The sequence below is a fragment of the Lepus europaeus genome, chromosome 9 (assembly GCF_033115175.1).
Source record: "Lepus europaeus isolate LE1 chromosome 9, mLepTim1.pri, whole genome shotgun sequence".
Lineage (NCBI taxonomy): Eukaryota > Metazoa > Chordata > Mammalia > Lagomorpha > Leporidae > Lepus > Lepus europaeus.
This window is the reverse complement of record NC_084835.1, coordinates 24,709,937-24,724,986: the sequence shown is the minus strand read 5'-3', so window position 1 is coordinate 24,724,986 and position 15,050 is coordinate 24,709,937. Positions and strand designations below refer to the sequence as shown.

Genomic DNA, 15,050 nt, shown 5'->3' with positions numbered 1-15,050 from the left:
CTTCTTGCTGCCTCCTGGCTGGCCGCAGGTGCAGGGCTGGAGGCTGGGGCTCCAAGGGAACTAGCTCTGATCAGGATCCATGCTCTGAGGTTCCCCAGAGCTCTCCTGGGCTCCCTGCAAGGCCTGCAGGTGGAAAGCACCTCCCTGGACCACATCCATGTGGTAATGACCTATCTTCCAGGGTGGGGCCATGTCCTGGACTGTGTCACTCAGGGACCCCTGGGACTCTGGGCCCAGCTCAGGACCCATCCCAGGAGACAGCACAAGTGGAGCCGGCCCAGGAGAATGTTGAGGAGTGAGGCCCTGGGGGACCACCTGTCTAGGACTGCTGTGCCTCATGCGGTATGCGAAACAGGTGTGGCTGGCAGTGGGCGCCCCCCCAGACCTGCAGGCTCACGGCATGTTGACAGGCCGGAGAGGCCCAAACGCTGGCACCAGGGCTTGCAGGAGGCCGTCCTTGGGTAGAAGTGGAGCAGGGAGGAAGCGGGACAGAGGCCCATCCCTGGGCTCCGAGGTCTGTCTCAGCTGCTCTTGGACATGGAGAGTTGGGCACATGCATTTACCGAGTATCTGCTGCACACAGACACAGAACTGGGGGAGATGGAAGGGAGCTGGCCCCGCTGTGCCTTGTCAGGGGTGTCCCAGCATCTGGACTCCTGCTGTCACCTCCAGGGCTGAGACTGGGGTGTCAGAGACAAGGACAGAGTGAGTGGGGACCCGACAGGAGGGAGTGGGGCTGGAGGCGTGGAAGCTGATGGCTTTGGACAGCCGTAAGTGTGCAGATCTAGCAGAGAGAGGGCGGGGGCAGGGAGGGGACTGTGACTCCTTCTGCAGAATTCTAGCAGTCCTGAGCAGCAGCGGGAGTGACAAGAGGGCTGCTGCTGTCCTGGGTCCACCTGCGAGGTGGGACAGCCATTCTCTGTCTAGTGATTTGGCCACTGAGATTCAGAGATGGGTGACTTTGGGCAGGGTCTCAACTTCTAAACTCTCAGGTCCCCTACCGGGCACCTGGGAAGAGCCCCTGCCACTTGGAAGCCTCTTCTCCCGAGCCCCGTGTAGGCACCACTCCAGGCTGTAAGGGCCCCTAGGGCCCTGGGGTAGGGATTCCCAGGTTCCCCCAGGAGAGATGTCAGACCTGTGGGCTCCAGCCTCGGATCCTGGGGTGGCTGCCACTCTGGTCTGCCCTGACCTACTGCTGCACTGGCAATGACCTTGACGGGGGAAATTCATCGCCAGCCCCCCACCCCCACCCTGGAAGCCAGGCTGCTGCGCCCCCTACTGGCACAAGTGGGCCCAAGGTACCACCTGGTGGAGACTTCAGCCTTTGTGGCTTAGACCACGGCCACAACACAGCTGTGGGGTGTGGTCCGAGACTGGAGAAAGGGGAGTGTGTCTCCAAACCTGGGAAGGATGGGACAGGGCAGATGGAAGACCTGGTGTTGCCCTTCAGTCACATGGCCTTGACCTAGCCTCTCCTGTTTCTAGGCCTCAGTTCCCCCAGCCGTAAGGCACTGGGCTGCAGCTCCCTGCATGTCCCTGTGACCCCAGTTCTCCGACCCCTCCTCATCCTGTGTCTTTATCACTGTCCTCTCTCTGAGGGCCCCCCGTCCAAGGGTCTGGGGAGTAGCCTGGCCTGGAGCCCACTTGGGGCCTCCATCCTCCCCAGCCTCGCGGCCAGGCCTTGCAGCTCGCCCCCTAATTGCCACTGCTCTGCGGGAAGGAGCGACTTCACCACAAATTATTTTGTTCTAAGAGAAGGACAAAAAGAAAAGAGAAGCCGGGAGGATGGGGGGTGGCGGGAGGAGGAGAAGATTGCCTGAGCCGGCTCTGAGCAGTGCTTTAACCCTTGCACTGCCGGGCACTGGGTGGGCAGCAGGGCAGCAGCTCTGGCAGCGCCTGGCCCCTCCCCCTGTCGGACGGCAGAGGCCTTATCTCCCCACCATCTAGCTGTCCCTCTGCCGACCTGATCTCTGCCTGTCTGTCTCGCATCAGCTGCCTCTGCCCCCTCCTTGTCGCCCCTCAGCACCTCTCTGTCTCCTCTTTCTCCTTCTGCACAGCCTGGTGGCTCAGCACAGTCATGGCAGTCTGGCCTGTGACCTCGCGTGGGAAAGGGGCCCAACTGCCTAGGGTCACCTGAATAGACACACAGACCTGATCAGGCTTGGAGACAGACGCAGGAGTGTATCACATACCGCACACATTTGCATGCATGCGTGAGCCCACACTCAAGACCCCAGCCACGAACAAAGGCTCTGGCAGAAATGTGCTTCTGAGAGTCCTGCAAGCCCCCAGGCTTCATCTAGAAGCCCTAAGAACCCCATACCCAACACAATGCACTTGCACACAGGCCGATGTGTAGTGCCGTCTCCCCCCACACACACCCCGCCCGGTCTCTGTCTCACACATGCACACACACATGCTGTCGGATTCACATCACGTACGCATGAGCACAGACCCCCAGCCCCAGGTGGAGGGATGGGCAGATTCATCCCCCTGACCTGTTCCTTCTGCCCTGGTCCCTGCCCTCCATGGTCTATGCCCTCAGTGACAGAGAAGCCCCCCAGGGGCTACAGTTTCTAGGAATGCCCGGAGGTAGCAGCAGCAGCAGCAGCAAGGAGCGTGGCTAGTTGAGCCCATGGCAGGAGGAGGGGGCTGGCTGTGCGTGTGTGATATGCATGTGGGTGTGCACGTGTACAAACGTGCATGGGCGTGAGAGCACCTCCATGTGGGCCTGTGGGCGGATAGAGTGCTTAGCGGCACCATCACTCCTGACGTCCTGCCTCTGGCCAGCCCACCCACCCCCCCACCCACCCCCCTCTGCTCTGCACAGCCACTCTGAGCAAGAAGGGGGCTGCTGCTCCTGGTGCTGCAGGGGGAACCCCGAGGCCCAGAGACAACGATGACAACCAGATCCCACCAACCACACAGTGGCCTCATCCCGGACGCAGGCTGTGGAGCTGACCCTGATGGTGCCCGAGGGCCCTGGTCTTCCATGCTCGTTCTCAGGGGCCAAGGCCAGGGTGGGAAGGGGTGAAGCCTGCAGAGCAGGCATGCAGGGGCCCTGGCGTGGGAGCGTAGGACCACTCTAGCCTCACCCCGGCCTCTGCTTCCTTCCAGATCTACAAGGACAACAGGAACCTGTTTGAGGTGCAGGAGAATGAGCCCCAGAAGCTGGTGGAGAAGGTGGCCGGGGACATCGAGAGCCTGCTGGACAGGAAGGTGCAGGCCCTGAAGGTAGGCATGGGGGCTGGGAGCTGGGGACATACTGAGGCAGGGCCAGGTGGAGCAGCCCTGTCCTGAGTGCCATGTTCTCACCCTTGGTCAGCACATGGCTTCCTGGCCCTCTGAATTTAGGCTGTGGTAGGCAGAGCTGTGTCCTCATGGGCTGCGACAGCTGAGGCGGGAGCGAGAGGGTTTTGTCTGGAGTGGGCTGCGCAAGGGGTGGCCTGGAGTGTTGGGGGCCCTGTGTGGGCATGAAGGTGGGAGCCCTTTTTCCCCCCAGCCTGAGGGTCTGCCATTGCTGTGGGTCCCCTGCTGTTTGTGGGTAGTGCCCTAGGCGAGGACCTGGCCAGGAGAGTGAGCTGTTGATGACGGGGCTTGTGGTACTAAGGGGCCCCGGATACTCTACAGAGAAGCCATGGCATGGACGGCTGGAGGCTGAAGCCTGTGTTCTGCCCATGACTTGGCACATCATTTCTCCACCCTCATCCCTGGGCCTCAGAGAGATGTGCTTGTGAGCCCCAGGGGTTCTGCAGGGTGCCCGTACCTGCTGGGCCATCCTGACAATGCAGGCAGACCCCTTGGTGGGTGCTGTGGAGACAGGCAGGAGGTGTCCAGGCTGACCCCAGATCAGAGGCACCTGCAGCTGCGCAGCCTGTGTCGAAGGTAGACAGGGCCAATAAAAAAGAATGAAGTCTTGCTACATGCAGTGACGTAGATGAACTTGAAAACATTATGCAAAGTGCAGGAAGCTGGTGACAAAAGACCACATGTTGTGTGATCCCATTTCTATGAGATGTCCAGAGCAGGCAAAGCCATAGAAATGGAAAGTAGATATGCGGTTGCCTGGGGCTGGAGGGGAAGGGGTGGGGAGAGCTTTGCTAATGGGTACAAGGTTTCTTTGGGGGTGATGAAAATATTCTAAAATTAGATTGTGGCAATGGTTATACAACTCTGAATATGCTAAACATCACGGAATTGTGTGCTTTAGATGGGCGATTTTGCTGATATGTGAATTGTATCTCAATAAAGTAACTTTTTTAAAAACGAGAAAGTTCATGCAAGCCATGTCCAGGCTGGCAGGGTCAAGTCAGGGCTGCCACCCCAGCCCAGACCCCTCAATCCCCAGGCCCCAGGAGGGAACTAGAATCCCCCTCTCCAGGCACTGGGCCCTGCTGCCCCTCAGCAGGTCACCCCTGCTGTAACCTGGTCTCATAGAATAGGGAGAGGCCACATCCTAGGGCCAGAGGCCTGGAGAAAGTGGATTCCAGGGCCGGCTCTGTGGCGTGTGGGGTTAAGTCTCTGCCTACAGCGCAGGTATCCCATGTGAGCACCAGATACAGTACCAGATGCTTCATTTCCCATCTAGCTCCCTGCTAATGTGCCTGGGGAAGCATTGGAATATGGCTCAAGTGCTTGGGCCCCTGCACTCGTGTGGGAGACCCAGAAGAAGCTCCTGGCTTCTGATTTCAGCCCAGCCCAGTCCCAGCCATTGTGACCATCTGGGGAATGAACCAGCAGATAAAAGATTAATTTCTCTCTTCCTCTCTGTAACTCTGACTTTCAAATAAATAAGAAAAAAAAAATAAATCTTAAAAGAAAAGAAAAGAAAGTGGACTCCAAGGTTGTCCTGCCCATGGCAGACCTAGAAGATCCACAGCTGGGTTCAGCGCATGCCTGCTTTATCTTCAAGATCTCCTAGCCACAGGTACAGGGAGACTGTCGGGGAAGTGAGCTGTTGTAGAAGGCAAAGCCAAGCCCTTGGCTGGGACAGCAGCCCCAGTGGGGTCCAAAGGTCCCTCCCAGACAGATCATGGGACCCTGTCTGCTAGCCCCACCTAGCCAGCACTCCACACTGCACCTCCTGGCCTTTCCAGGAACTGGGCTCAACCTGACGCCCTCCCCTCCTTTCCTCCTCTGTCTCCTTCTTCCCTCATTCCAGCTTTGCTGCCCTCTGCTCCATGTACAAAGTGCTACCCACCCAGCCCTGAACTTGTGTGGGAAGAGGCATCCTTCAGACCCTTAGGACTTCTATTTGCAGCCTCCAGGCCTGGTGGCCTCAGTGGCACCTCAGATGCCTGGTCCCACCCTCTTGCCATGCTCCTTGGGGATCCCAGGACTGGAAGTCCCCACAGCCCCTTGCCCAACCCTAGAGGAACATTCAGCTCGAATGGCTTGGGGCAGAGGACAGCCAGAGCCCGGGGGTCCTGGCCCCGCCCCTCTCCTTGCACCCTTTGTGCTGGACCCTACCCCTCGGGGGAGGACAGATGTCTCTCCTTTCCAGCCCATGGCCTGGTGTACAATCAGCACTAATACAGATTATTTTCGATGGAAGAAAGATGGGAAAAATACACACCTACTGGGCAGTTTCTTTCTTTCTTTTTATTTTGTTAAAGATTTATTTATTGGGGCTGGCGCCATGGCTCACTTGGCTAATCCTCTGCCTGCGGTGCCAGCATTCCATATGGGCACCAGGTTCTAGTCCCAGTTGCTCCTCTTCCAGTCCAGCTCTCTGCTGTGGCCCGGGAAGGCGGTGGAGGATGGCCCAGGTACTTGGGCCCCTGCACCTGCATGGGAGACCAGGAGGAAGCACCTGGCTCCTGGCTTCAGATCAGCGCAGCACTGGCCATAGCGGCCATTTGGGGGGTGAACCAACAGAAAAGGAAGACCTTTCTCTCTGTCTCTCTCTCTCACTGTCTATAACTCTATCTGTCAAATAAATAAAAAATAAAGATTTATTTATTTTGAAGACACACACACAGACATAGAGAGAGAAAAAGAGATATCTTCCATCTACTGGCTCACTCCCCAGATGCCCACAACAGCCAGGGCTAAGCCAGACCAAAGCTAGGAACCTGGAACTCCATCCAGGTCTCCCATGTGGGTGGCAGGGACTCGAGTACTTGAGCCATCCTCTGCTGCCTCCCAGGTGCATTCGCAGGAAGCTGGGTCAGAAGCACAGCACTTGAGCCGGTGCTCCAATATGGGGCGTGTGCACCGCAAGCAGAGGCTTACCACACTGTGCCCCATGCCCACCCCACACGTCATGGTCACAGCAGCCCCAGAGGGAGGCCCTGCCGCCCCACATAGAGGAGGACACCAAGACTCGGAGGTACGTGGGTTTGGCAGAGCCAGGATTTGAACCTGGGTCTCCCCGACCCTGAGCCAGGCCCTTGGTTCCCCGTGCTGAGTGTCCCTGAAGCTGTGCCCCCAGGACCCTCCCTGCCAGTAACTCCTCCTAACCAGCGCCCCTGGTTCCAGGCCTGTGAGAATGGGCCGCCCCTCCCCCTCCTCGGTCTTAATTGTTCAAGAGCAGCTTTGGTGTTAATTATGTTTTAAGTCGAGTTCTGGTCCCTTCCTCTTTTGCCACATTTGTTTGCAGCCTGATATGAAGAGATGTGTGTTGGGGGCCTAGACCCCCGCCCCCAACTCCATTGTTCCTCTCTCCCTGGACCCCATCCAATAATCCAATTTAAATCCTTCTTTCTGGTCTGGAATTTTAATTTGGGGCTTGCAAAGAGGGAGCTGAGCAGCACAGGAGAGAAGTTCATTGTCTTATCTAGTCAGTGACAATCAGATGTTTCCAACAGATTTTTCCAAGATGTGTGGAGTGGTTCCAGGGGCCAGGAGTCAGGCAGGAGGAGGCCAGATGGGGGACCTTGGACGCAGGCACCCAGCATCCCCAAGTCAGGGAATAAGTGGGGTCCTTGCCTTCGGGGACATGGAGGGGACCAGTCTTGGAACTGTGGCTACCCGGGGAGATAGAGCCGGAGCCTGCCCTCTTAGAGTCTTGAGCCCTAGGAGGGATGTGGAGATGTCCTAGCTGCTTCCTCCTTGCAGCAGCAGGCACGCAGGCTCCTGTATATCAGGCCCTCAGCTGGTGCTGGGGGGCAGTGGGGCCAATCCCCTCCCAGGCATGAGCCTCCCTCTCTGTGAAGCACTCTCCCTGGTAAAACCTCTAGTTTCACAAGTCCAGGGGCTGCTGTCGTCAAGGCCACCGTGTGCATGGGGTCCCTGGTACCTCTGCTGTGCGGCTCAGAGGAGAGCCCTTGGCTAAGGCGAGGGGTGGCCCAGCGGAGGCAGTGCCAGCCTCCTCCTAGGACTAGGCTGAGGGTAGTGTGGCTCAGTGGGCCTGGTTCCCAGGGAATGGGAAGCCCAGGCCAGGGCAGGTTCTTGAAGGACACCAGTGTGGCTTGAAGCCTGAACTGCCAGAGGCCTTTTCAACTCCAACCCCAGACAAGCCAGAGGCCAGACCTGGGTTTAAGCCCTGCCCTTCCTCAAGGCTCCTGGTCCCCCTGCTCCACCTCGGGACCTGCCTGTTACCCCAGAGGCCAGCACCTTTGCCTGACTGCAGTGATCTTCTGACCCAGGCTGCACAGTGGAAGCACCTGGGAGCTCCTGAAGCCTTGTTGTCCAGGCCCCGCCTCCAGGGGAGCTCAGCAGACTCTCCTGGGGTACCAAGCAGCAGGTCTGGGGGTATTTTTTCAGTGCTGCACAGATGCAGTCAGGCTTCAGGCTGATTCCCCTAAAATGGCAGGAAAATTCACTCCTACAGTTGCTGGCTCCTTTACGAAGGCCTGCCAGTGTCGGGCCTGAGATAAGCTGAACATCCGCTTGCTCCAAGTCCTGCCCCTGTCACTGGGTTCTCCTGTCCCCAAGCTACACCAAGGGTGCTGGACCTCGGCCCAGGAGCCGCTTGCTCCAGTTCTCACGGCAGAACTGGGCTTTGGGTCCAGGCAGCTGGGCTCTGGACCCTGCAGATGGCCCTCCTGGGTGCTGCTGCGAGTGACCACGTGGCATTTGCCAATCACAGGTAGATGAGGCTGAGGCAAGAGGGCATGGGGTGCTGTGACCTTGGACAAGTCCTTGGGCAGTGGAGACAGGACATGCAGCACCCCCGCACCCCCGTGAGATGCACATGCAGAGGGCAGGGGAGGCACAGCTCTGGCCTTGGTGCTGGGGGCTCTGGTGGGCAGCGTTCCCACCGTCCGCAGCCTCTCTGGGGAGTGAGCATCATTTAAAGGGCAAAATTAAAAACCCTTCTGCTCACAGCGCCCTGCTTTTGCCGCTAATGGCCACTTAACCCAATTAAACTGACGCATTGTTGGCAGCTTGGCCGGCTCTGTTCAGGAACTGGGCTCCGGACTGGGCGTTCAGAGGAGCGGGAGCTGGGAGCCTGGCGGCCGATGTCAGGAAGAGAACGTTCCACTGCTGCCGCTGACAGCCTGCTTTCTAAATCTTGGTCTGAGCGAGCTGGGCCATTCTGCTCTGTGCACCGTGGGGTGTGGAGCGGCATCCTGGCCTCTGCCCACCAGATGCCAGTAGCGCACCACGCTTCCAGCTGTGATAGGCAAAAATGGCTCCAGGGATTGCCCCATATTCTCTGGGGCTAGGCTGCCCAATTGAGAGCCACTGTCCTGGTGATCCAGCCAGGGGCAGCCACCGGGAATAGAAGGACACTGGGAACCTCAGAGAGTTACAGACGGAATGGAGCAGGGGGAAGAGTCCAGAGGGATAACAGGGAAGGCTGCCTGGTGGAGGCAGCAAGGACTCAGAGGAGAAACTTTGGCACTGAGGCGACCACAGGCCAGTTCAGCTGATACATTCATTGATGGGGGTTAGACAAGCAGCTGGCCGGGGGGACTGGGGGTGGACCAGATCACGGGTGTCTCCTGTTGCCTGGCCTGGAGGATGAGCCTCGGAAAGATTTGTGCAATGGACACCAGTGCTGTGGCCCTGGGTTCTGGTGGGAGCCTCTAAGAGGCACAGTAACAATGAGTGGGGGGGGGGGGGGGTAGACAGGCAGGGGAGCTGCAGCTCGGGCTGCCTCCGCCCACCCTCCCTGAGCAATTAAAAGGTGTTTATGTGGGGCTGGCAGTGGCTTCTGCCGCCCTTCCATTACCAACATTAAGAGATCTTGACCCTTCCGCTTTCCCACTCTTGAGAGGACCCACAGACACACGCAGCCAATTAGGCGTGCGCGTGGGCGCCCAGGGCCCCTGCAGCCTTTTCTCCCTGATTGCAGCGTTTCCCGGTGATTGTTCTCTGCACCCAAACGGCACTGCTGCTTCCTAGCCAGGCGCCGGCCACAGGAGCTGACTGGGGGTCCCTGAGGATGGGCGAAGCCTTGAGTCACAGAGTGGACATCAGTCAACCGCTTCTGCCTGGGAGTCCCGATGAGAGAGAGGGCTGGCCCGCCAGGAAATGAGGGAGAGGACTTGGGTGTGAAGAGGGACTCAGGAATTGGGGGCCAGAGAGGGCTCCTTGAAGGAGGTGGCTGGAATGTGTGCAGAAGGGACAGTCTGCTGCTGTCCACTCACCACACACCTGTAGGTTCTTAGGGTTAGTGTGAGCCCTGGGCAGCCACAGCCACACTGCTCCCCACAGCACACGAGTCACAGATTTGGGGCTGGACTTCTCTGATCCCTCTCCTGGGACCTCCTCCAAGGTGCAGGGTCTCAGGGGGAGTAAGAAGAGCTGTGGCCATTCCTCAGCTGCCAGCCAAAGAAAGGTCTGGGGGCCAGGGTGTGACCTCTCCCGACACACACAGAGACCATCACTGCGTTCTCCCAGAGCAGAGGCTGAACAAAGGCGTGTGTGGGGCCAGGAACCTCCACGTCCTCCCTGCCCAACTGGGGACACATTGGCTGAGGACCCCCAGGCCTCAGACTCACTTCCAAGAGCCCCTTCCAGCTGATGGCCCTGCTGCTGCCACCAGGTGCACCCCCCTCGGAACGCCACGCGTGCTCCCTGTCATCCACTTGTTCCCTTGGTCACTCAGCAAATCACTTCCCCAATCTGGCTTGAGGCTGGGTGTGGTGCCAAGCTCTGCTTGCTGAGGGCCAGAGGAGACAGGGGCCTAGAGACTGGATGCCAGCCCCGGCCACTGTCTGGCTGAAACAGGGTCACAATCCCCTTGCTTCTCCTGGCTCCTGAGCCCATGCGCCTGCCCCTCCCAGAGCTCCCAGGGTCTGGGAGGAGGCAGAGCGGTGCCGCTGCCTCAGAGGGGAAGGCCGGGAGCAGGAGGGCACTGCAGGCAGAGAGCAGAGCACAGGCAGGGGCTAGGGGCAGGACCTCGACGGGGGACACGAAGAGGGAGGCCTGGCTGGGCTGGAGAGGGCCGCAAATGAGGCCTGGAGCTGCGCCCTATACCCCTCCCACCACAGCAGAGGGAATCTAGGGCGGGTGGGGGGTGGGGTGGGGAGGGGCAGCCAGATAGAGAAAAGGAACTGAGGGCCCAATGGAGACCCTGCCCCCCCCCCCGAGAAGGCCTGCACTGAGGGAGGACCCCTCTTGCTTGTGCCCACCCTGGGGGTCCCGACTGGCAAAGGGGGCAGATGTCAGGAGGCAGAGGGGAAGGCCTGCAGGGACGACCAGCCTAATTTAGGATCAAAGAAGTGAGAAATTTAATTGAGTTTTAATAGCATCTGGCCCTTTGTTCTGAAATCCTCGTGTTCAAGGGCTGGCGGAGAGTGGGGGGCGTGTCAGCCAGGCTGATCCCTGCCCTCCAGGGCCCCAGACTTCAAGAAGACAGACAGCGGGCTATGGGGTCCAAGTGTGCAAGACAGTTCACACAGTACAAGCAAGCCTGCGGGGACAGCCTGGAGGGGGCAGGTGGAGCTTCCCAGAGCTCCTGGCTCCAGCGGTGAGCGAGCCTGACTAGGCTCAGGCCAGGAGGGGAGCCGGTGAGTGCGGCCTGCATGTCGGGACAGGGGACTCAGGCGAGTTCCGCAGCGGTGGCTGCACATCAGAAGCACACACTCTGGGAACGGCGGTCACTTCTCTCTCCTCATACGCTGCGCCTTAGAATACAGATCAAGCAGCGCCTCCCCTGTGCACTGGGCAGAAGGAACCAGGCTCAGGGGTGCTGGTGCAGAGGGCGTGGTGCCAGGAACCCAGCATCAGCCTGGTGCCAGGTGCAGGGATGGTGAGGAGCCCCTCAGGCCTCTTGTGGACCCCTTAGTCGTCTTCCCCAGGCCCACATCTGAAGTCTAGGCCAGCCCAGGTACCGTGGTGGCCCCAGGCAGGGGCCCCTGAGGTTGTCCTGGAAGAGGTCAGTGGACTGTGGCTCACTGTGTCCCAGGCCACCGGTGCCTCAGTGCTCGCTTCAGCCTCTGTTTGCTGAGCACTGAGCTTGTCGTGAGTGCAGGCCCCAGACCAGGCTCGCAGGGACAGACTTGTGAGGACCCTCCCTGGAGGAGTGCAGAGTGCTCCAGGTGATACGCAGGCCGGGGGACCTGGGGGCAGGAAGGTTTAGCAAGGGAGAGGGAGTACAAAGACCAGGGGCAGAGGGAGGCCTGTGGGCTGAGCGTCTGGGCACAGGCGTGCAGTGCTGGACAGTCTTGTCTGCTCATCTGGCCCTGCAGAGCACCATGTGCAAGTGCACCTTGAGGTGCCCTGGGATGGAGAGGTGTGCATGGGACTCCTTGGGGTCTAGCTGAGCCCTCTCCCAGTGATCACGTCCTGGACCATCCTCACCTGACACTGCCCACAATAAGAATCTGGCCATGCGTGCCTCTCAGACAGGTGTAACGTGGCACATGATGCATGTGACTGGGCCCAGGGCACAAAAGGTAACTGAGAATCAGGGACTTGACCTTCCCCTTGCTGCAGCCACTGAGCCCTTGGCAGATCTGAGGCTCCCTAGCTGCACAGTTGGAACAAGCGTGGCCTCACAGACCTGTCATCAGTTTATGCGTGGGTCTTGGTAACACCAATTCAGGAGGGGACATTCCTGGGGACACATCATGGGCTAGGCCCCGTGGACAGTGGCAGCACGTGGACCAGCCCCGAACTAGAGGCCCCTCCTCTCTGAGAGCCTGGTTGGGACTCTGTCCCCCAGCTCGCACCTCTGTGACCCAGGCTGCTCCCAGCATCTGGCCTCCTGGCACAGGCCTGTGGCCTTATTTGTGAGGCTGCCCACGCCTGGCAGCCCCTTGCTGCAGCCGCCCTGTGTTTGCCCACTGTGTGCTGGGTGAATGCGAGTCACGGCGTGCTTGCTGTGTCAACACCAGCTGGAGCCTGGTCATAGAGATAACCAGGGGCGTGAGGCCCCATCCTCCAGCCACCCAGGAGGAGCCTGGGGTCCAGCCCCTCCCCGGACAAGGTAGAGGTCAGTGGGCAAGTAGACAGCCCACAGGACTCCCAGGTGTGGACTGCGCAGATGTCTGGGACCAGCGAGGGCAGCCCGGGCAGGGGCCAGGACCTAGAAAGGGCCAAAAGGGAGGGTGGTCTCCAGGGGGTCCTCCTAGCAGAGGTGGCCTTCAAGTCTGAAAGCCGAGTACACGACCCCGTCGACCTCCCCAGGCCCAGCCTTCTCCCCTGCTGTGTTCCTAGTTGTCAGTCCTGCAGCACCTGAGAAGGCCTGAGCTGGTAGGCAGATGGACAGGTGCATCTTCAGGAAGGCGGTAAGGGGCAGGGCAGGATGTGAGGAGGCCACGAGCCAGGCGGGCATCCATGCATGAGCCATATAGGCTGGGGCCAGCAGGCGGGTGGGGAGCCTCGGTCCTGGGGAGCACAGAGACAGGCAGCTTTTGGTGGCGGCTGGCACTAAGGAGGGCGCTGCTAGAGACAGATGAGAGAGCAGAGGCCCAGAGATGGGGAGACAGCTGCCATGAGCCTGGGGAGAGCCCTGCCCCTATAGCCACAGCTCTCAGCCACATGAGTCAGTTGGCCACATGGCATCTTGCTTATTACTACTTCTTTTGGTTTGTTTGTTTTAAAGATTTATTTATTTACTTGCAAGGCAGAGTGACAGAAGAAGGGACAGAGATATCTTCCATCAGATGCATGCAACAGGCAGGGTTAGGCCAGGCCAAAGCCAGGAGCCAGGCACTCCATCCAGGTCTCCCACGTGGATGTCAGAGAGCCAAGTACTAAGACCATGATCTGCTGCCTCCCAGGTGCATTAGCGAGGAGTTGGATCAGAAGAGGAGCCTGTATTTCAACCAAGGTCTCTGATACGGCACGCATGCATCACAAGCAGAGACTTAACTCACTGCCCGTATGCCCACCCCATCCTGTTTACTCCATTTTTTATAAGAACATTAAAATTTTTGTTATTATTTTAATTTTTAAAGATTTATTTACTCTATGGCTGGCGCCACGGCTCACTTGGCTAATCCTCCGCCTGCGGTGCCGGCACCCCACGTTCTAATCCCAGGCAGGGCGCCGGATTCTGTCCCAGTTGCTCCTCTTCCAGTCCAGCTCTCTGCTGTGGCCCGGGAAGACAGTGGAAGATGGCCCAGGTGCTTGGGCCCTGCACCCTCATGGGAGACCAGGAGGAAGCACTTGGATCCTGGCTTCAGATCGGCACAGCGTGCCAGCTGTAGCAGCCATTTGGGGGGTGAACCAACGGAAAAGGAAGACCTTTCTCTCTGTCTCTCTCTCTCACTGTCAAACTCTGCCTGTCAAAAAAAAAATAAAGATTTATTTACTCATTTCTTTGAAAGGCAGAGTTACAGAGAGGGAGGGACAGGCAGAAAGAGATAGCTTCTGTTCCCTGGTTCATTTCCCAAGTGGATATAGCAGCCAGGGCTGGGCCGCGTTGAAGCCAGGAGTCTGGAGCTTTCCCCGGGTCTCTTATGTGGTTATAGGAACCCAATCCCTTGGGTCACCTTCCATTGTTTTCCCAGGCTATTAGCAGAAAGCTGCACTGGAAGTGGAGCAGCCAGGACTTGAACCCAGCTCCCATATGGGATGTTGGCATCTCAGGCGGCAGCTTTACCTGCTGAGCCACAATGCTGGCCCCTCCTGTTTACTTCTGAAATAAGACCACCAATCCATTTCATAAGTATGCTTTTCCAAAGTGAGCCTTGGGTCCAGCACTGTGGCGTAACAGGTAAAGTCTCGGCTTGAGACCTGGCTGCTCCACTTCTGATCCAGCTCTCTGCTATGCCTTGGGAAAGCAGTAGAAGATGGCCCAAGTGCTTGGGCCCTTGCACCGGTGTGGGAGTCCTGGAAGAAACTCCTGGCTCCTGGTTTCAGATCGGCTTGGCTCCAGCCGTTGCAGCCATCTGGGGAGTGAACTAGCAGATGGAAGACCTCTCTCTCTCTCTGCCACTGCCTCCCTGTAACTCTGCCTTATAAATAAATAAATAAATAAATCTTTAAAAAGAAATGACAAAACGAACCATTGAGGCTCAGGACACAGATGCCTCCAGGGCATGGACCAGGCAACTGGATCAAGAGCAGAAGGGCCAGGTGAGGCTGCAGCTGGGGCATGCACTCTCCAGCTGTTTGGCACTTAATGGATTTCCTTATCTGTAACCTGGGCAACACGTGTCCACCTGGCGGGATGGTGGAGCAACCCTATGCCCTGAGGCTTGGCCATCCTGCAGATGGGCAGGCGCCACGGGTGCCGCTGTCACAAACGGGGGGCTCGGGATTTTCTGAGCTTGTATTTTGGACCCAAGTCTCCAGGAGGGGACTTGGCAGGGAAGAGCCTATCATTGGGCCCCGTTCTGAGATGTCTTGGAAAAGGGTCCCAGCTACCTGGAGTGTGGGGACAAACGTTCTGAAGAGGGGTGAGTGTGAGGGAATGGAGCAGAGCTAGACCCTCCAAGTCTCCAACTGGTCTGGGCGGCTAGAGTCCAACCCATGAGAAGTGGGGCAGTTGGGACAAAGGCCACCAAGGTGGTTGGGAGAGTGGTCAGCCGAGGCAGCAAGGCAGGGAAGCCGCAGCCGGGTAAGGGAGGGGACCCTGGACAGCTGCCAGCGTGGAGAGGAGAGAGATGAAGGTGGCTTTAGGGGTAGGGGAACCTGGTTGCATGGTGAGGGGGCTGGACCCCCAGAGCCATGGGAGCGTTTGAAAAGAGGTCCTATTTCCACCT

General features: G+C 58.6%; 1 protein-coding gene across 1 annotated transcript in view; it reads left to right on the top strand.

Moving 5' to 3' along the window:
• CACNA2D2 (calcium voltage-gated channel auxiliary subunit alpha2delta 2) overlaps positions 1-15,050 on the top strand; it is a 132,032-nt gene that overhangs the window by 61,742 nt on the left and 55,240 nt on the right. Inside the window, exon 3 of the mRNA XM_062199954.1 lies at positions 3,118-3,234. Within this exon, the coding sequence (XP_062055938.1) occupies positions 3,118-3,234 (117 nt within the window). The remainder of the gene's footprint in view (positions 1-3,117; positions 3,235-15,050) is intronic.